We start from the raw sequence: 20,432 nt of genomic DNA on the forward strand, positions 1-20,432 counted from the left end.
CTATGTGTTGTTTCTCTTATTTTTTGTTCCAATTTGTTTCAACTCACACATCATCCGGAAATTTCTGAGTTAGAGTTTTGATGGATGAAATTGGGGGAATGCTTTTCTATACTTTAGAAGTTTTTCTTAGAAAAGCAAGACTTTCAACGTGTCTGCTTCAAATCTTTTTAAAGAAGCTTGAGGCAATTCAGTCATTTCCCAGCAATTCTATACGTGCCTTTTGTGTGCTCCCAGTCCCCAGATACTACATGTAGCTTTTAAGCTACTCCCACATGTACACTTCGCTTTTCTTCTCTTCTAATATATCGTATACAATGGAGTTACAGATCTTACTCAGATTTTCTACTGTCTTCTCAAATCTCTTCAACTTGCACGTAAATTTGTTACTCTTTAAAATTAATTTTGTTGCTATCTATTTGTTTTTTCTCCTTTTTTGTTCCAATTTGTTTCAACCCACATACTATTCTTTTTATATCAATGGCAATGGAGGTTTACCACAAATTCATGAAAATAAACTGAATTATAGAAAGATTTTGTCTATATTCAAGAAGATCCGGAAATTTTCGAGTTAGAGTTTTGATGAATGAAATTGGGGGAATGTTCTTTTTTTTTGTGGAGATGAATTGAAATCAAGGGTTCAGCTTTGAGTATTCAATTTCTTTCAAAACTTGTATTGCAAATGTTTGTCTTCTAGCTCTAAAGTGTAGTTACAGCTACTTTTTTTTTCCTCCTTTTTTCTTGGTTCTTCCTTCTGTTTGGGTCATTATTGTTAGTTTTGAAATTTAATGGTTCCTGATATCTTCTCCTCTCATTTTTTCATCTTTTTTTCCCATTGTATTCTTCGGCTAATTTTGAAATTTAGTGATTAAAATTTTCCTTTTCGCTTGACGGGTTATGGCGTGTCTAGAAGTCACCTGCTTCATTTTTGCAGGATCCATTGATGGTGTACATAATGGTATGTATATGTGATGCTAATTGCTTTTTATTATTATTTCATATAGTTGGTATTTTTTCCACAACCAACTACGCAACCGACCAGCCGTCTCATTCTTTTCATGACCCAATTCTGATTCCTAAGGTAAAAACCTCTGATATGGAGGTGTTTAATAAAAAAAACTTCAATGAATTGGATTTTCTATTTGATTTCTTATGCATTTTTAGTCTTTTCCATCCTTCGAAAGTAAGGGAGAAAATAGAAAATTGCCAGCGAATATTTGACACAATTAGCACCAGTAGGTTTTTACACTTCTATCATGTTTTCTAATTTCACCACAGAGCATGAGAGTTATAGTTCCGACTCGCTAAGGCGAGAGAGAGGACAACTCGGGATCTGGATCAAATGAGGTGCATAAAAGATGATGACGGCAAAGTTTTAATGGGAGATGACCATATTAAGAGGAGGTGGCAGACCTACTTTCATAAACTTCTAAGTGAAGAAGGGGATCAGGATATTATACTTGGGGAATCGAGGAATGCCGACAGTCACCATGAATTAAGTAATTGTAGGGACATTGAGATCGATGAAGTCATGGAGGCAATGCGTAAGATGAGAAGGGGCAGAGCTACCGGGCCAGACGAAATTCCGGTTGAACTGTGGAGGTATGTGGGTAGAGCAGGCTTGGAATGGCTTACTGCATTGTTTAATATTATATTCAAGACTAATAGGATGCCTGAAGAGTGGAGTTGGAGTACAATGGTCCCGTTGTATAAGAACAAAGGTGATGTCCAGAGCTGTAACAACTATAGGGGCATCAAATTACTAAGTCATACCATGAAAGTTTGGGAGAGAGTGGTAGAAATGAGAGTGCGAAGGACGGTGTCTATTTCAGACAACCAGTTCGGGTTCATGCCGGGACGATCTACCACAGAAGCTATCCACCTTATTAGGAGGATGGTGGAACAGTACAGAGATAGGAAGAAGGATCTCCACATGGTGTTTATTGATCTGGAGAAAGCGTACGATAAGGTTCCTAGGGAGATCTTATGGAGCTGCTTAGAGGATAAAGGGGTCCCGATTGACTATATTAGGGTGATTAAAGACATGTATGATGGAGCTAAGACTCGGGTTAGGACGGTAGGAGGCGAATCTGAACACTTTCCAGTTATTACGGGGTTGCACCAAGGGTCTGCGCTCAGACCATTCCTATTTGCCCTGGTGATGGATGCACTGACTCATCATATTCAAGGGGAGGTGACATGGTGCATGCTATTTGCTGATGATATTATTCTAATTGACGAGACAAGAGGCGGCATCAACGAGAGGCTAGAGATTTGGAGACATGCTCTTGAGTCTAAAGGTTTCAAGTTGAGCAGGACGAAGACAGAATACCTCGAGTGCAAATTTGGAGTTGAGCCGGCGGAAGCGGGAGTTGAAGTGAGGCTTGACTCTCAAGTCACTCCCAAGAGAGGAGTTTCAAGTACCTTAGATCGGTTATTCAGGGGATCGGGGAGATTGACGAGGATGTCACACGCCGTATAGGGGTGGGGTGGATGAAGTGGAGGTTAGCGTCGGGAGTCTTGTGTGACAAGAAAGTGCCACCGTTACTAAAAGGTAAGTTTTATAGGGCAGTGGTTAGGCCTGCCATGTTATATGGAACTGAATGTTGGCCGGTAAAGAACTCACACATCCAGAAGATGAAAGTAGCAGAGATGAGGATGTTGAGGTGGATGTGCAGGCATACAAGGATGGATAAGATTAGGAATGAAGATATTCGAGAGAAGGTGGGTGTGGCCCCCATGGAGGACAAGATGCGGAAAGTAAGACTCAGATGGTTCGGGCACATTCAGAGGAGGAGCACTGATGCACCGGTGAGGAGGTGTGAGCGACTGGCTGTAGTGGGCACGCGGAGAGGTAGAGGACGACCTAAGAAGTATTGGGGAGAGGTGATCAGATAGGACATGGCGCGACTTAGGATTACTGAGGACATGGCCCTTGACAGGGAATTATGGAGGTCGAGCATTAAGGTTGTAGGTTAGGGGAGAGTTGGGAATATTTCTACAGCACAATAGAGTGAGACTAGCCAGTTAGGAGTTAGACTAAGAATGTCATTGGTCGTCTATTGATGCAAGGCTTTACCTTCTAGTTTTACTATACCAGCCATCTATTTCGTATTTCGTATTCTGTATTTCATATCTCTTATATATTGCTGTTATTTTATTATGCATTTTTATGGTACTAATATATCGGCTGTTGTTGCTTTTTTGAGCCTAGGGTCTCCTGAAAACAGTCTCTCTACCCTTCGGGGTAGGGGTAAAGTCTGCGTACATATTACCCTCCCCAGATCCCACTTGTGGGATTATACTGGATCATTGTTGTTGTTGTTGTTGGTTGTAACTATTTGTATTTCATGTCTTTCATTTCTTCTTCACAAATGAAAGAACTGAATTTTCACGAATTAATTAAAGTGGGACTGAAAATTTAAATCCAGTGTAAAGAATTTCAGAAAATTCAAATTTATTCTTGATTTTATTTATTCTCCGCGGAGAAGCTCCTTGCAGTTTAACTATAAATTGAGCCTGATTTGCTGAATTTCATGACTTTCAGATGCAATCACTAGGTGATGAAGTAGTCTATTGTTTGATTATAGATATCATCTGCTGAAGCTAAGAATCTCATTAGCCATGTAAGCTGATTAGAAGATATTCATAAGTTATGTGAAGAATTATGCTGATGATGTAGCTATATTTATTTGTCATGTATCTTATGAAGGACATTTCAAAGAGACTTTCCCTTTAGGAGATCTTGGACCACCCTTGAATAATTAAGACAGCTAGTCCGAATGGAGCCTGCTAAAAGTGATATTTTCGCATACTGCTCTCACCTCGAGTCTTTCAGCATGTTTGCACCAGTTGAATAACGTCCAGCATCACAAAATATGACAGAAGATTTGTAGTAGACGTCAAATTCTTGAGAGTCTATACCTCTTGTGCAGGCAGATGGCATAAATATTGAGGTTGCAGGAAACGAAGTCAACAACGAGAGCTTTTGAGAATTAATAGGCTGGATCTAAGGGGAATCTGCTGGAAGGCATTTGTTATTGAAACACAAAATTAAGTGCATTTTCTTGAAGCTATAGAATTTGGTAAGTGATTTCTACTGTAAATCAGACATATAGCTGCTTTTTCATTTTCAACCAAATGAATCTCTAATCAGATCATTACTGCAGTAAGTTGTGAATTTATTTATATGCCTAAAGCAATTGATTTCAAAGTATATATCTGTTTAGATTTTAATATGCCTGAATGTTTTTTATATCCATTAAGTATCAAGTTTAACATTTGTAGGGGCAACTAATCTATCATATCGTCTTGACGAAATTGATATTCACATTTACAAGGTTAAAGAGGAAGCTTTTAATAGGAGAGACATGACCTTGAAAAGGTAGCGAAGTGGTTGGCTGTATGTCGGCGATGAGTACCGGCTGGAGGAGTACAAGAGGTTGGAAATTATGTTGTGTTTTTAGCTGCTTATGCATATTTCTGCACCATTCTTCTTTTTTAATAATTCCTGCATAGAAAAAGAAGTCCTTGACGTAACAGTTATAGCCTCAAGTCTATATAGAAGGAATATTCAAACACAAAAAACAACAGTCAACGACATATAGATAATTAAATCAATACCAGCTCATGATTGTCACGACCCAATTCCCTGAATCCGATCGTGATGGCGCCTCTCGTGAAGACAAGGCCAGCCAGACCAAAACAGACCACCTCTTTTAAACAGTTAAATACCATAAGTAGTTCTAAAATGTGATATAATAACCATAATTTACCGAATTAACGATAACAACAGTAGAAACCATCCCGACACAGCCCAAACCGGGGTGTCACAAGTCATGAGCAACTAAGAAATCCGGATACAAGTCTACTGAACACTAAATCCGATACAATAGTTCTAAAAATATGAAAATGATAAGATAAGGGAGGCACGGGGCTGTGAACGCCAACAACTACCTCGTAGTCTCCTAATCACTGCCTGGACTAGGAGAATCAGCACTCAGGAGCGGACTCTACGATGCATGAATCTGCACACATGGTGCAGGGAGTAATGTGCGTACTCCGACTCAGTGAGTAATAATTATAAATAATGGCTGAAAATATGAAAACACGTAAAGGCACAAAGCAATTCCATATCAAGCAGTAAAATCACTTAAAGCAGTAAATCAGTGAAGAAATCAAATGATATTCCTTTTTAAAACAAGTAAAACAGGTAATTTAACAGGTAAATAACAAGTAGAAATCCGCCCCTCGGGAACAGTACCAATCACTCAGAACAGTATCAGCCCCTCAGGCTCACTCTCAGCACAGTACCAGCCCCTCGGGCTCAGTATCAATCACTCAGAATAGTATCAGCCCCTCGGGCTACCTCACAATCACTCATATCAGCCCCTCGGGCATAGCATCAATCACTTAGAACAATGGGTACCCGCGCTCATTGTGGGTGTGCAGACTCTGGAGGGGCCCCTTACGGTCCAAGCGCTATATCAAGCCACCTCGTGGCATCATCACTCAGCATATCCTCATATCACTCAAGCACCGCGTGGCATATAAAGTATCTCAGGCCCTCGGCCTCACATCACTCAAGCCACCGCGCGGCATAAATAGTAACTCAGGCCCTCAACCTCATATCACTCAGCATATCCTCACATATGGCCCTCGGCCTCACTTAGTCCGGAAATCATCATAAGCCCATTGGGCATTAGTAAAACAGTAGTTCTCATCCCAAAACATGATGTAGAAATATCATTTAAGTTTCAAATCTGAGTAAAAGTGGTTGAGTTTGTAAAACAATAGATATCAACAGGACTGAGTTCAAATAATAAGTCAAGCAGTGAGGAAACAGTGATAAAAATCCCCGAAGGGTTCAAATAGTTGGCATGAAGCCCAAATATGGCAATCAGCCCAAATCATGATGATAACAAATGAATTTCAGTCAAATATTCGGTAAAATCATCAATCGGGATAGACCAAGTCACAATTCCCAGTAGTGAAAAACCCCACGCTCATCATTCAACGCGTATCTTACCTTAATATAGCACTACGATGTGAAATCCGGGGTTTCAAACCCTCAGGACATCATTTACAACCATTACTCACCTCGAACTGGCTAATTCTCTAGCTCGCGACGCCTTTGCCCCTCGAATTGGCCTCCACGCGCGTCAAATCTATCTAAAATCAGAACGAATACATCACAATATGCTAAGGGAACAAAGCCCAAGCGAAAACATTCGAAAAATATCAAAAATCCCGAAATTAGCAAATCTCGAGCCCCGAGCCCACATCTCGGAATCGGGTAAAATTTACATTTTCAGAATCCTCATACCCTCACGAGTCTAACCATACCAAAATTATCCAATTCTGATACCATTTGGTCCTTCGAATCATCATTTTACATTTTTGAAATGTTTCACAATTTTCTTCCAGAATCACGAATTAAATGATGAATTGAGTGATAGATTCATGTATTCTAGCCAAATCTGAGTTAAAATCACTTATCCCGATGAATTTCTTGAAAAACCTTCGAAATATCGCCAAAATCCGAACTCTCTAGGTCAAAATATTAAATAAAATCCAAAACCTCGTATTTATAGGGTACCCCTCAGGTTCCAGCTTCCGCGGGCCGCACCAAAACGACCGCGGTCCGCGCAGACACAACCGCGGCCGCACAGGCCTTCCTTTGCATTGACAAGCTTTAGTATTTTGGCCATACTTTTTGCTACAGGTGTCCAAATTGCAATATCTTTACCTTTATGGAAACTAGACACAAAGGGCTACAACTTTTGTTTTTGCATCATCTCAAAATTCCATGTGGATCAAAATATATGTGCTTCCGAATTTGGACCGACAATCTACAGATCTTCATGACCGTGGCCACGGTCACTTTTACGCGCCAACACTAAGCCAGCGCGCCCAGCGCTAATTCTACCGCGGCTAGCGCTAACAATTCTGCCCCCATCCATTTTCTAAGTTCCGAAATGTCCGTACTCACTCAAAACTCACCCGAAACACACCCGGAGCCATCAGATCTCAACCCAAACATACCAACACCTCCCATAACATCATTAACACCTAGTCGAGTTTTCGAATCACTCCGAACAACATCAAAACACAAAATCAACTTCGGATTCAAGTCTAAGAACTCCAAGAACTCTTAAATTATGCTTTCGATCAAAAAGTCTATCAAATCTCATCCGAATGACCTGAAATTTTGCACGCACATCCCAAATAACACAACGAAACTACTGGAACTCTCGGAATTCCATTCCGACCCCTATATAAAAATCTCACCTATCGACCGGAAAGCGCCGAAATCTCAATTTCGCCAATCCAAGCCTAAACCTTCCACGGACTTCTAAAGTGCATTCTGATCATGCTCATAAGTCCCAAATCACCTAACGGAGCTAATCAAATCATAAAAATTCCCATCCGAGATCAAATACACATAAGTCAAATTTTGGTCAACCCTTTCAAATTTTAAGCTTTCAACTGAGACTGTTCTTCCAAATTCATTCTGATTAACCTGAAACCCAACACAAACGATTTACATAAGTCATAATACACCACACGGGGAAAGTCATGCCCGAGAACTAGCAGGCGAAATGCAAAAGCTCAAGGCGACCAGTCGGGTCGTTACATCCTCCCCCACTTAAACATACGTTCGTCCTCGAACGTGCCAAGAGTTGTTCAAAAGCCAACCATTTACTGAATAACTTCACCATGCACATGCCCGGGGGTGATCTCACGTCACCCTATCTCGCATAGGTTTGATAACACAATATAACGGAAATTACACAATCCTTCCTAGTCCATGAACTATGGAACCACATTTCCTCTTCTAAAATCATCGACACGATCAGAATTTCACATTTATATTGTGAATAAGTCCTAACAAGCGGTAACAAACCATATATGCTATCTCCGGTGCAATCACATGATATACCACATAACTCAACACTTGTAGTGATAACTTCTAACCATAGCAGCTGCACACAACATCTGCATACCGATAGAAAAACTCTTATCAACTAAAGTCTTATCCTAACACTTTCATATACTGCCAATGATCACTAAGACACGCGGTAAGCCATAACCATTTTCCAGATCAACCATTCATGAAGCCACTTCTTCCTTGGCAAATACCACAGCAAATTTCCGAACCAAAGCTCGATACTATCCTTCCAACATGCTGAAATCACATCCGTTCGTATTTATTAATGATCCCCAACAATTTCCTCTAATCCAACACATTACTCTGGTGACATGACACATCCATACAGGCCTAAGCCACAACTTGCACAATACACGCATCAATATGCAACTCCGAACATACTCAAATCATGAAAGTGACTCAAATGAAAGCGTTGTACCTCAAGCTCACCTGTACCACCACAACACAAGGCTGAGAACCCATCTCACATCATAGGAACAAAACACACGAGTCTAACCCGCAAGGTAACACCTCCACATAACTTCGCTACAACGTGCGATCCTATCCAATACTGCTCCACATGAACCACCTTAAGTCACTAGCTCGAAATCGACAACCACGCACAATTTGATATCTGGAACCAAAGCAATTCATCATACTCATGGTGAAGTAAATAACATACATCATGCAAACCCGAAAGGACATAACCGATACACCATTCACCAAGCAACACCCAATTACTCTTCCCGCTCGACTTCCACTACAAGACCCCAATAGAACCGCACCACATGTACCTATAACCAACAAATCATAACATCTCGCAACACAGAAAGGTAACTCATGGATCTCCCCAGATTACTAATAAGCTCAATAACAATCGAATCAATACACCCCTCAACAGTATAATTCAGAGCCAACCAAGCTGACTCAAATTAAGATACCCATCCACATTGACCTGCAATGAGCTCCTTATCACAAAAATCATGGAGTTTCTCTTCAACTCCTTTAACTCTATCAGTGTCATACGATATAGTGTCCGACATCAAATCAATACTGAAATCAACAACCTTGCCCAACGACATGCTCGGCCACAAGAAACATATCCGAAAAGTCCCTCACCGCCGGAACTAAATCAATGGTAGGAGCCTCTACACTAACATCCGCCATAAAAGCCCAAATAAGGAAGACAATCATTCCCAGCCATCTGCTGGGAGTTCAAAATATAAAACCACTCCACTAGGGCATAATCCTACGGACCTTGCCACTCAATCTGTGGTATTTCCGGCATAGCCAACAATGTCGCCTTAGTGCAATAGTCCAGAATGACACAATACGGAGACAACCAGTCTGAACCCAATATCACATCCAAAATCTAACCTACCAAGCAACAAAAGATCCGCTCGGGTCTCCAAATCCCGATAGCCACTAAACAGTGCCGATACACACGACTCACAACCTCCACATAGCCTGAATATGAGAACTTCCCGTCTCCAACTCCATATGGCCCATGAATCCACATATCAGGTTCCAATTCTGCCATTTAAATGCATACCACACCTCGAATACTCAATCATTCCACGAGAGATAATCTAGAATTCTTCTGTGCCACCAAGCAAACACGAGTATCAACAGTTGTTCTAACCAAAAAATGTTGCAATACTACCAAATTATCACCAACTTAATCACATTGCCCTTTCTGAAACATGTCATACCTCCTTTTTCCGCCCCCGCGAGGGGGTACAAGGGAGTTTTTTCCAATTAAAGGACAATTGAAATGGGATTTGTTTATTTATTTCAGAGTCGCCACTTGGGAGATTTAGGGTGTCCCAAGTCACCAATTTTAATCCCGAATCGAGGAAAAGAATGACTCCATATTACAGTCTGCGCACCAGAAATCCGGATAAGGAATTCTGTTAACCCGGAAGAAGGTGTTAGGCATTCCCGAGTTCCGTGGTTCTAGCACGGTCGCTCAACTGTTATATTCGGCTTGATTATCTGATTTTATACAAATATGAACTTATGTGCAAATTTTAACTTTTTACCGCTTTCATAATTATTATTATTATTTTTTACAAGGAATTGCAACGTTGTAAAAATGTATCTCGAACCGCGTTACAATCAATGTACCCGTGGTCGTCGACACACTTTGACTCCGTTGAGATTTGGATTTGGGTCACATAAATGTGCACCCGAGTTTAGGAAGGTAAGATTTATTAAAAGGCGCACCTAAAGCGATTAGCGCATTATTATTTTGGGTACGGCCGTGGAGTTCGCTAAGCGGCCTATCCCGAGTTCTAAGTAATTAACACGTACATTTTGTGAGGGCCCCGCAATCTGTGCGTTTTATTTGACGAGGCTCGTCTCATTTTTATTTAAAAGGATAAACCTACAGTGACTACATTTTTCTATTAAGTTCGTCTCTAAAAATAAAAGAAAATTTCTCAATTAATTACATGCTGAAAACGTAACTTATTAGTTATTAAGTTACAGCTAATGTGAATGGAAAATTGCGATCGAGTTTGTACAAAGAAAAACTGCTTTCATTTTATATTCTATTATTCAGTAATACTAGAACATGAGATAGATAATAATATCAAAACAACTTTGATTAATTTGAACTAATATTATTAGATGAAGAAGTTATACATATGCAACCCCATTACTCATTAATCAGTCAACTACATTTTTATACAAAAAAAGGAAAATTTTATTCAAACACAAATCTAAACAAAAGGAATTCAACAGGAACAAGAGCCTGATTAATATTTCATTTCGCTTCAAGCCGAGAGTGTACAAATGTGTACCTGGAAATGGTAGTACAAGAACAAAAGAAGGAGAAGTCAGCAGCAATAATAACACAGTAACAGTAGGTTCAACAACACCGCAAACTAGTAACAACCAGTAGAATAGCCCAGCAACGGATTGAAAAATCAGCAATACCAAAGTGCAATCGCAATCAAAGCAGAAGAGAGACAGATACAAGATGCAGTAGTTTACTGATTTTGAATAACACTCGAGAAAAGCAAACGGAAATTATTCGAGTGAAAGTTCAAATTGCATTTCTCTTTTACTCTCAAAATGTTTCAAGTTTGTCCGCTCTCAAGTGTAAAAATCTGTTTAATGTTCAAGTCCTAAGCCTTCTACAAGTTTTTTTCTCTTCTAACTCTCTATGTTCTCTAAAATGTGTCAAATGACCCTATATATATATAGCAAGACCCTTGTCTTGAATCCCCAACCCGAAATTATTCCCCCAATGGCATGCTTTGTCCCCACTACTTAATGTTTTCTTTATTTTAAACCTTGTCCCCCATGCCTACATTAAATAAATACATCATCCCCAACCCATTATAATTTGTCCCCTATGCCTAACATAAACAAATACAATATTCCCCCACTACATTATGTTTTGTCCCCCATTATGTTAAACAATTATATCAAACACCACCCCATTATATTTTGTCCCCCATGCCTACATAAACAATTATAATAATGTTCAATTACCAAACTACGCCTCCGACCTTATTGCAATTACCATTTTACCCCTGAACGTACTGCAATTTACCAAACTACCCCCATCAGCTCTAAACAATCAATTAATCAAAACTTAACCAAAATATAGCCAAGATGACCAATTTCTCAACAATCTTCAACAACAAATCATATGAACACAAATGAACAACACAACTCCAAATTAATGGAAATAAATTAACCATATCGGGAACCAATCCTGGTTAACTTAGACCAAAAATGAATGAGCAAGGAAACAACAATACAAACAACAAAATGCATGATTCAAATTAAATCAACAAATTAAAAAGCAAAACAAACTCAAATTAATTTACTGGACGAACTTCAAATAATGAATAAACATGCATTAAAATCTATTTTAAACAACAAACATGACGGATTAAATGATTCAACAATATTAATAATTTCTGAAAAATACATAAAACACATGAAACAAATTGAAGAAATAATTAATTAAATTTCAATTTGAATCTAACAAACATTAAACTAACAAATTTTTACCTAAACAATAAAACAAACATGAAATAAACATGAAAAATAACTAATTAAATTTCCATTGGAAATCTGAAAATTAATTCAACAAAACATATGAACATGAACAAAACCAAAAATCAAATATCTACCGATTTTAGATTCGAGAAATATCAAAACGAAATACGGACAAAAAAAAACTCAAAATCTACCAACCGGATTGAAACGACGAACAACGACTAACCAACGACGAACTCGAACAGTGATCAACGACATCGACCAAAACTCAAATAATGAAATGGTAGCATCAAACCAGCAGGTGCGTCTCCTCCATGTACGCGAGGCAGAAATGAAGAAGACGAAGGTGAGGCAGCAGCGCACGCAAAAGATGAAGCAGGCGATGCAGAGGTCGTTCACGAAGCAGCTCGGAGAAGATGAAGTAGAAAGCAGAAGCAACGGGAAGCATGACCCAAGAAGAGGGCAGCCATGGACGAGGTTGCTCTCCTGTTTTCAGCCATGGAAACGAGTGGTCGACGAGGGCAGTGACAGCAGTAGCAGCTGCGTGAGCTTGGCCGTGATGAAGCAGCGGCGACGGGGGGCTTCGAACAACAGAAGGAGCAAATAGTGGGCTGGTCGACGCAACAAGCAGAAGCAACTGGTGGTGACGGGTTGGTCGATGGTTAGGTGGTCATGGTCGACGAGGCTGTTGTAGCGTCATGGAGGAGGGTGACAGGATTTTGTGGTTGTTCATGGACGAAGAGGCAGCAAGTGGTCAACGAGGCTTGAAGAAGGAGAAGAACGCAGCGAAGGAGGGAGCTGCTTGGTTCGAACGTGGGGGGGGGGGGGGGGTTTGCTTGGAAGCTGGCCGGCGTGGCTGGTTTGTGAGGATGATGGTTCAGCTGGTTTCGAAGGGGGGGTGCTGAGGATGGCGGCTTAGAGAAGAAGAGAAGGAGTTGGGGTCTTTAGGACTTTTTCTTTCGTTTCTCTTTGTTTTGTGTTTTGTCTTTTGAAAAAAATGAAGAAGGGTGTTGGTTATTTGGGTTAATGGGGCGGACCGGGTCGACCCGATTTGAAGTGGACCGGGTCATGGGGAAGGTTGGACAATTGTTTGGGCCTGGGGTTAAAATTTGAAGAAGTGGCTCAATCCGATTTTTCTTTGTATTTTTGTTCTCTTTTCTCCTTTTATTTTTCTAAAACTAAATTATAAAAGTACTTAAATTATTATTAATAACTAAATTAAGTTAAAAGCGCAAACTAACTCCCAATAACAATTAACGCACAATTAAGTAATAATTAAGCATAAAATTGTATATTTGGACATTAAATGCTAAAAAAATGCAAAAGATGCCTATTTTTGTAATTTTCATTTTTTGTAAACAAACTTAATTACTAACGAATTGTAGAATTAAATCCTACATGCAAAATGCGACATATTTTATATTTTTTTATTAATTTAACAAATAAACATGCACAGATAAATACAAATAATTATCCAAAAATGTCACAAAATTCTCAAAATTGCACACCAAGGAAAATCATTTTATTTTTGAATTTTTTGGGAGTAATTCTCATATAGGGCAAAAATCACGTGCTTACAAAACATATGCCCTTGTCCAATCACCCCAAATTAGCAATACAATTCCTTAATCATCCGAAGACCCTTCCTCTAATTATCTGAAGCTCGTTCCTCTAATTATCTGAAACTCGTTCCTCTAATTATCTGAAACTGCCTGTGCTGCCTAAGAATTATATGACTTTCCGTTCAAAATTGAACCGCAACCTCACGCACACAATTCCCAATCATTTACAACATACTGCATAACTCATACCATTCTAGGATAACCATGAGAACTTCATATCCCTTCCGAATTGCAAGCCACTATGCATTCCACTAGCCAAGAACTTTCCATTGATCCCATCTAGCAAAGAACCACTATACATCTCATGCTCCTCATGCCCATAGAAAATATACATCTCCAACCAAGGTAGAAACCATCAAGGACTCTCCGAGTTCCCCTTGCACAAACCAGACCTGTCAGGACTTAATCTTCTAACTCGACCAAGCTACGTAAGCCATCAAAACCTAAGAGCATTGCCGCGAAATACCTGTAGGAACTCATTACCTTGTACACACCCAAGGAACTAATCATATCCTTGCCATACTGATCCAGCCTACTATCAAGCTACTCTATCTATCTAAATTTCCTTCTGATTTATTTTTAACTTGATATTCTCTCTTAAATATTCCCAAAAGCACTACATTCGAAATACTTCGCTCTGAAGAACTTCCTGTGGATCTAAATCCGTTACCTCCTAATATTAGTACATAGAATCTCACAATTAATATAGAAAACACCACAAGTCTTGATGTCTTCCAAGGAAAACTCAGTTCCTAACCACACATACAACTTGAAAATATCCAATTATTACATGCAAAATTTTGAACACAATAGGACCATTCTCTAGAGGCATCCACTCTACTTAAACCGTAGTTAGATTGATTAAACGAACCGAACAACCTGTGCTTCATTTGCGCTCCGATACTGCAGAATGTGACCTCATTTCGATATAACCAAGCAACTTCCTGCCCTATGCACCGAGCATTCCTTACCAACCACAACTCAAGTCATTCCCCGATTCTCGTACACCCATAAGGCATAACTTAACCTTTATTGAAATTTCCTTTACTCGAGCCATAACTGATTCACAAATACGCCTCAAACTGGAACCATTAGAGCACATAATCGTGCAATCAACTATTCAATAGCGGACTCCCCCATTTGGCTCAAATCCATAGATCAAAACACGCACCATAACTTATAACGTGTATACTTTATTGCTTCCATAATACCATAGTGAGATTAGACTCAGTCCTTCATAAGCTCTTGAAACACCGACCATCGGGTACTTTAACTCTATGTAAATCTCGCATTCACTCTCGTAACAGTTAAGCCCACTCTATCAAGTGACCCAAATTTAAATTTCAACACATATGTTTCACTTGTGAATGAGATCTTCTAACAGACAGCATAAGGATCACACAATCTCAGAACACCGCAGGAGACAACTTGTCTGCTTCGCCTCAATATAACATTTCTGTATACCTTCCACCATCATATACATTACACAGTCACTTAATTTTTCTTGAGTCTGAACTCATACCGCAACATGAAATTTACTTCACTCCAACTAGGAGACATGAAAAGATTCTTCACGCGCCCATAACTCGGGGCTACACATCCAACCACAATGGAAATCAAACACTTAATAGTTCATCTATCATCCATCAGACCTTCCTCGTCACTTCCAAGTCATATAGATACCTCTCGCAGTACCAACATACTCATCACATAATTATCAGCCATCACTTCTACTAATGGGGACAATACCGCACATATAAGTTCAAAACACTTGCTCACACAATCAGCACCTCGGTGCTCAAGCCATAGGCAAAGATCCGGCCTCAAGTCCTCTAGACTGACCCAACATCAAACTCATAGAGATCATATCTCGCCCCTCGATCAGGGAATCACAAGACATCAAGGCATATCTGATACTGAGCGCTCATGTGCACATACGAATGCGTGGAAGGAATTTCAAGAGTTACTTTTCAAGCTGAATCAAGGACGCACGATAAGAATTCAAGAATGCAAAGTTTTCCTAAAGGTTCTGCAGCCTCTCGATGATAAATACAGACGTCTCCGTACCGATCTGCGAGACTCTACTAAACCTGCTCATGACTCGTGAGACCTATGTAACCTAGGCTCTGATACCAACTTGTCACGACCCAATTCCCCGAATCCGATCGTGATGGCGCCTTTCGTGAAGACAAGGCCAGCCAGACCAAAATAGACCACCTTTTTTAAACAGTTAAATACCATAAGTAGTTCTAAAATGTGATATAATAACCATAATTTATGAAATTAACGATAACAACAGTAGAAACTCCCCCGACACAGCCCAAACTGGGGTGTCACAAGTCATGAGCAACTAAGAAATTTGGATACAAGTCTACTGAACACTAAATCTAATACAATAGTTCTAAAAACATGAAAATGATAAGATAAGGGAGGCACGGGGATGTAAACGCCAACAACTACCTCGTAATCTCCAAATCACTACCTGGACTGGGAGAATCAGCACTCAGGAGCGGGCTCTGCGATGCCTGAATCTGTGGGTTTGACTTGTAGGATTATGATGGAATTTTATATAATTGTATGAACTATGAAGCATGACGGATTTAGTCATTGGCACTGTTATTTCTGCTAATGAATCTGGTTTTCGAATTGGAGTTTAACTTGCAGAGATTGTTGCAGGCATACCCAATGAGATGTTGTCCAGATTTTTCAGTGATGGATTCTCATCTTGAAGTTCCAATGAAATTTGCAAGCTAAATCCGTGAGCGAAACAAAGAAAAAAAAAGATTGGACGTAAATAGCAGAGAGAAGATGGATGTATACGGTGTTGCAAGCATCAAAGAAGATGAAATCTAAAATACTTTAAGAGAAAGGTCGAAAAGAAAAGCAAAAGGAGTGTATCGGTCCTTGGTATGATTATGAGTATTGGTTTTGGAACATATGCTTTGCTGTTTTGCGTTGCTGTAAGCAATAGGCAGTTGGAAAAAATTGTTGATTTCAGTACTCAGAGGTCTTTGACAGAACAAATCAAATGATGTAGTTTATGATAAAGCAGCACAATAAGAGGTCGTTTGGTAGAGTGTGTTAGAGAAAATACGGCATGCATTAGCTTTGTGTATTAGTAATGCTTTGTTTGATATACTTTTTCAACCTATGTATAACTAATACAATCATTAGTTATACACTCTATTTGGTATTATCCTATGTAAAACTAATGCATAGAAAATCATGGCATTAGCTATACAAAGGTTATTAATGCATGCATTAGCATGGTTAAAGACAAAATTATTCTTAAAGTCCCTTAAGTTAAAGAATATGGAGGGCATTTTTGTAAACAATTAAATTTCTTAAAAATTATGCAATGCATTTTAATTTTTAATACACCACACCAAACAATGCATAAGAAATAATCTCTGTATAATTAATGCTTGCATTACTAGCCTATGCATTACTAACACCTACATTACTAATGCACTTTATTTAGCATTATTCTTATACGTCCTACCTAACGACCCTAAGTCTTTTATATCATTCTCAACTTATCTCTTTGGTGAAGATTTTTTTTTCCTTCTAAACTATGCAGGAATCCAGTGGCCTTAGATGTCCTAATAGGAACTTTGCAAGATGCTTTTTATATAAGTGTTTTCCATTTTATGTCACATGTCATGCCAACTGTTTATCGAGACTTCGTTGCAGAGGCTACCCGATTCTAAAACAATACAGGAATTGATTGATATACTTTACCAAAAATAGGATAAATATATTTATGATATCAAGCTTAAAAATGCAAAATCGCGCCTGTGCTCCTTCGTATTTTTTGCACTTCTAGCATAGGTATATTGTATACATCATTGACTAAATAATCAATTGACTACCGGAATTAGCAATAAACAAGCAACAACCGCTTCAAAATCCAAATGATCTAGTCATAAATATATTTGATGCATATGATTTCTAAAAAAATTCAATTGATATTATCTCTTTGGCTAAAAAGTTCAAATTTATTCATAAAATATTCGATTTATCTTATATTTATCCTCTGTTTATCTTTCGATCCATAAAACCTCTACACCGCTAATTTTATCTCATTTTTGCCCCTTCCTACCTTTAACTATTGTCCAGGTTGGTTCTGACATTTGCAAAGGTGGAGCCATGTAGACAAACAAAGGATTTAAATTAGCCCCAAACTATTAAATTAATTTATATATACCTTCTACTATAATGTGAAACATGCCCCCGAATAATTGTGAAGGCCAAAATATATCTTTGAATAATTAAAAAGGTCCAAATATATCTTACATGGATTAATTTTTTCGATGGTGTAAAAACGTTAGTGGGAGCTCCTATTGGCCGGAGGCAAACAAAGTGTATATATAAAACAAATTTAAAATGTTAGGAATATATTTGAATATTTTTTCCATAAAATATAATAATTATTACATAATCAGAAATCACAAAGAAAAATCTGCATTATTTGTTGCAGATGAAGGATTTGCCCATTCAAAATTTCACATCCTATTGATAAAAATAATTAGCATCAAGGAAAAGAATATTAGTAAGTTGTTAAATGATATTAATTGAGAATATCTAATTATTTTGTTTTTTTATTCTTTTTTTAAAAAAAAAAGAAATCCTTAGCAATCAATTCAAAGGAAGAAGATTAAGGGAATCTACAGTACTGGTTAGTTGGAAACTTTTCCTTACTTGTTGTTTCCCTCTAACTTTATGCAATTACACTTACCTACCCTCTATTTTTGCAAATGTACTGACCTCCCATTTCTTTTAAGTTTTTCTTTTTCCTTTTTTATCTTTGGTTTTAAATATCACCAATTCCATGCAACAATTGTTTCTTTCTAATTTTTTTCATTGGTAGCTGCTATTTTACTATTACTCTTTATAATAAATAAAAAATACATAAAAATAAAGGGTAAGTTTCATTAAATTTGTAACAAGGTAGAAAATAATATAAGATTAAAGTTCCTTTTTTTTAATCATTTGGAACATACTAGAGGGATAAAAATTGGACACTCTTACTTTATTACTATCCTTTAATACTCCTTACAAATTTAAGTAAATAATATATCGAACGTCTTTCTCCATTTTCAGCATGAAAAATAATCTATTTGTCGATTTTTTTTTTAATATCAATATTTTTAATAATGTCATAATCACATATACTATCTTTCAAAAGTTGGGCATTTTAGTTAAATTAAGAAAGTAGAGGACAGAAATGAATCTTATTAAATTACCGGGTAGGTCTTTGTAACTATCAAAACTTGGGACCTCAGGTTGCGCTATAAATTTGATGGTTTCTCCTCGAGTCTGTACTAAAATTTGTATCTTGTCATATCTTGTTGCGTAATCATGGCAAGAATGACATCTCAAATGAAAAGCAAATCCGATAAAAAAATTCTCAAAGATAAGCGTGCTGAGAAGATAGCACTTTCCAATAAGCAAAACGCTCTTAGTAAAAGAGCGATGGATCTTTCCACCTTATGTGGAATTGATATAGCAATTATAATTTTTTCAATTGCTGCTGAACCGTTTTTCTTTGGTAATCCAAATGTAGAATCGGTCGTCGAGCGATTTTCGCAAGCAAAACAACCATTTTACCACATGTCAAGCCGTAAGACGACACATGAAAAGACTGGAGGTGGGGAAGAAAATGATACAATGAAAAAGCAGAAAAGGAAGGCAATAAATGAGGAAGAAAAAGGAGAATCTACATTGGAAATTTTCGAGCCAACTACTTTGGTAAGACTTGAGAAACTGAAGCAAGAGATTGACCAACTTGAAAAAGATTTGGCTGAAAAAATTGATGAGTTACAATCAAAAATAGGTGTAAAAGATCCAAAATTTGTACTCGAAATGAATGCAACAAAATGTTCAACCATATATAATAAATAAAGTTTACTATATATATGTTTCTGTTTAATGACAATGTGGTATAAGAGACAAATTTATTATTGTTCATTGTTTATATTTTGTTTCCTTCAATATATATGGTTTTCCTATATGCTTTTTATTTACACAATTTTCATATGCACCCAAAAGGATAGTTTTGTGCTCAATTCGGAAGCTAGCACCACAAAATCTATGTACTTTAACACTTTTTGGATATTGAGTTGAGGTGAGAAAGTTCAAAATTGGTAAAAAGTTTGTAAAGTACTGTTGTGTTTGGAAATTTTAGCTTAAAAAATGACGTGATTCATGTAACTAATTTTTTATTTTATTTTATTTGGTATGGTGTTGATATGAAATGAGATTAAATGAAAAAAATGAAGATTTATATAACCGATCCCAATTTAATTGAGAATGATACATAATTATTGTTGTTATTAGTAATAGTAGTAATAACTAATTTGCTATCACATGTTATAATTCCTACAATTCATTAATACAACTTAAATCCTAAAAAAGTTGAACAAAATTTTGATAAATTAATGAAAAAAATGAAGAGTCCAAGTGAATACATTAAGAAAAATCTGAGCTTTTGTAAGAAAGAAAGGTTTTTCTTATGGGTACAGGAAAATAAAATATAGACCCTCTTTTATTTACAAAATCATATAGGAAACTTATTTTGTCTGTGGAAACAATAATAATATTCTCGTCTTTGCCAAAGCTTTTTGAAACATGTTTTGATGTCTTTTTTTATCTTGACATGTTTTAATAATGCTTGTAATAATTACACCAAGCAAGTTACTAAATTAATCTGGTTATAAATTAAATGAATCAAATTGTATATTTTGAATCTATGAATGGGCATATGACAAAATGTTTTTATTCCATATCATAAATGTATATAATGCATATGATTTCTCAATATTTTAATTTGATATTATCTCTTTGGCTAAAAAAATCAAATTTAT

At 37.6% G+C, this 20,432-nt stretch overlaps 1 protein-coding gene across 1 annotated transcript; it reads left to right on the forward strand.

The window, feature by feature from the left end:
• Positions 1–18,927: 18,927 nt before the first annotated feature.
• On the forward strand, positions 18,928–19,470 carry LOC107813053 (uncharacterized). The gene has a single exon (XM_016638261.2). The coding sequence runs from the start codon at positions 18,928–18,930 to the stop codon at positions 19,468–19,470; it is 543 nt and encodes a 180-aa protein (XP_016493747.2).
• Positions 19,471–20,432: the final 962 nt, after the last annotated feature.

This window comes from Nicotiana tabacum, chromosome 21, assembly GCF_000715075.1.
Source record: "Nicotiana tabacum cultivar K326 chromosome 21, ASM71507v2, whole genome shotgun sequence".
NCBI classification, from domain to species: domain Eukaryota; kingdom Viridiplantae; phylum Streptophyta; class Magnoliopsida; order Solanales; family Solanaceae; genus Nicotiana; species Nicotiana tabacum.

Coding starts and splice junctions, on each gene's coding strand:
- LOC107813053 (XM_016638261.2), top strand. CDS start 18,928: ATGGCAAGAATGACATCTCAAATGAAAAGCAAATCCGATAAAAAAATT.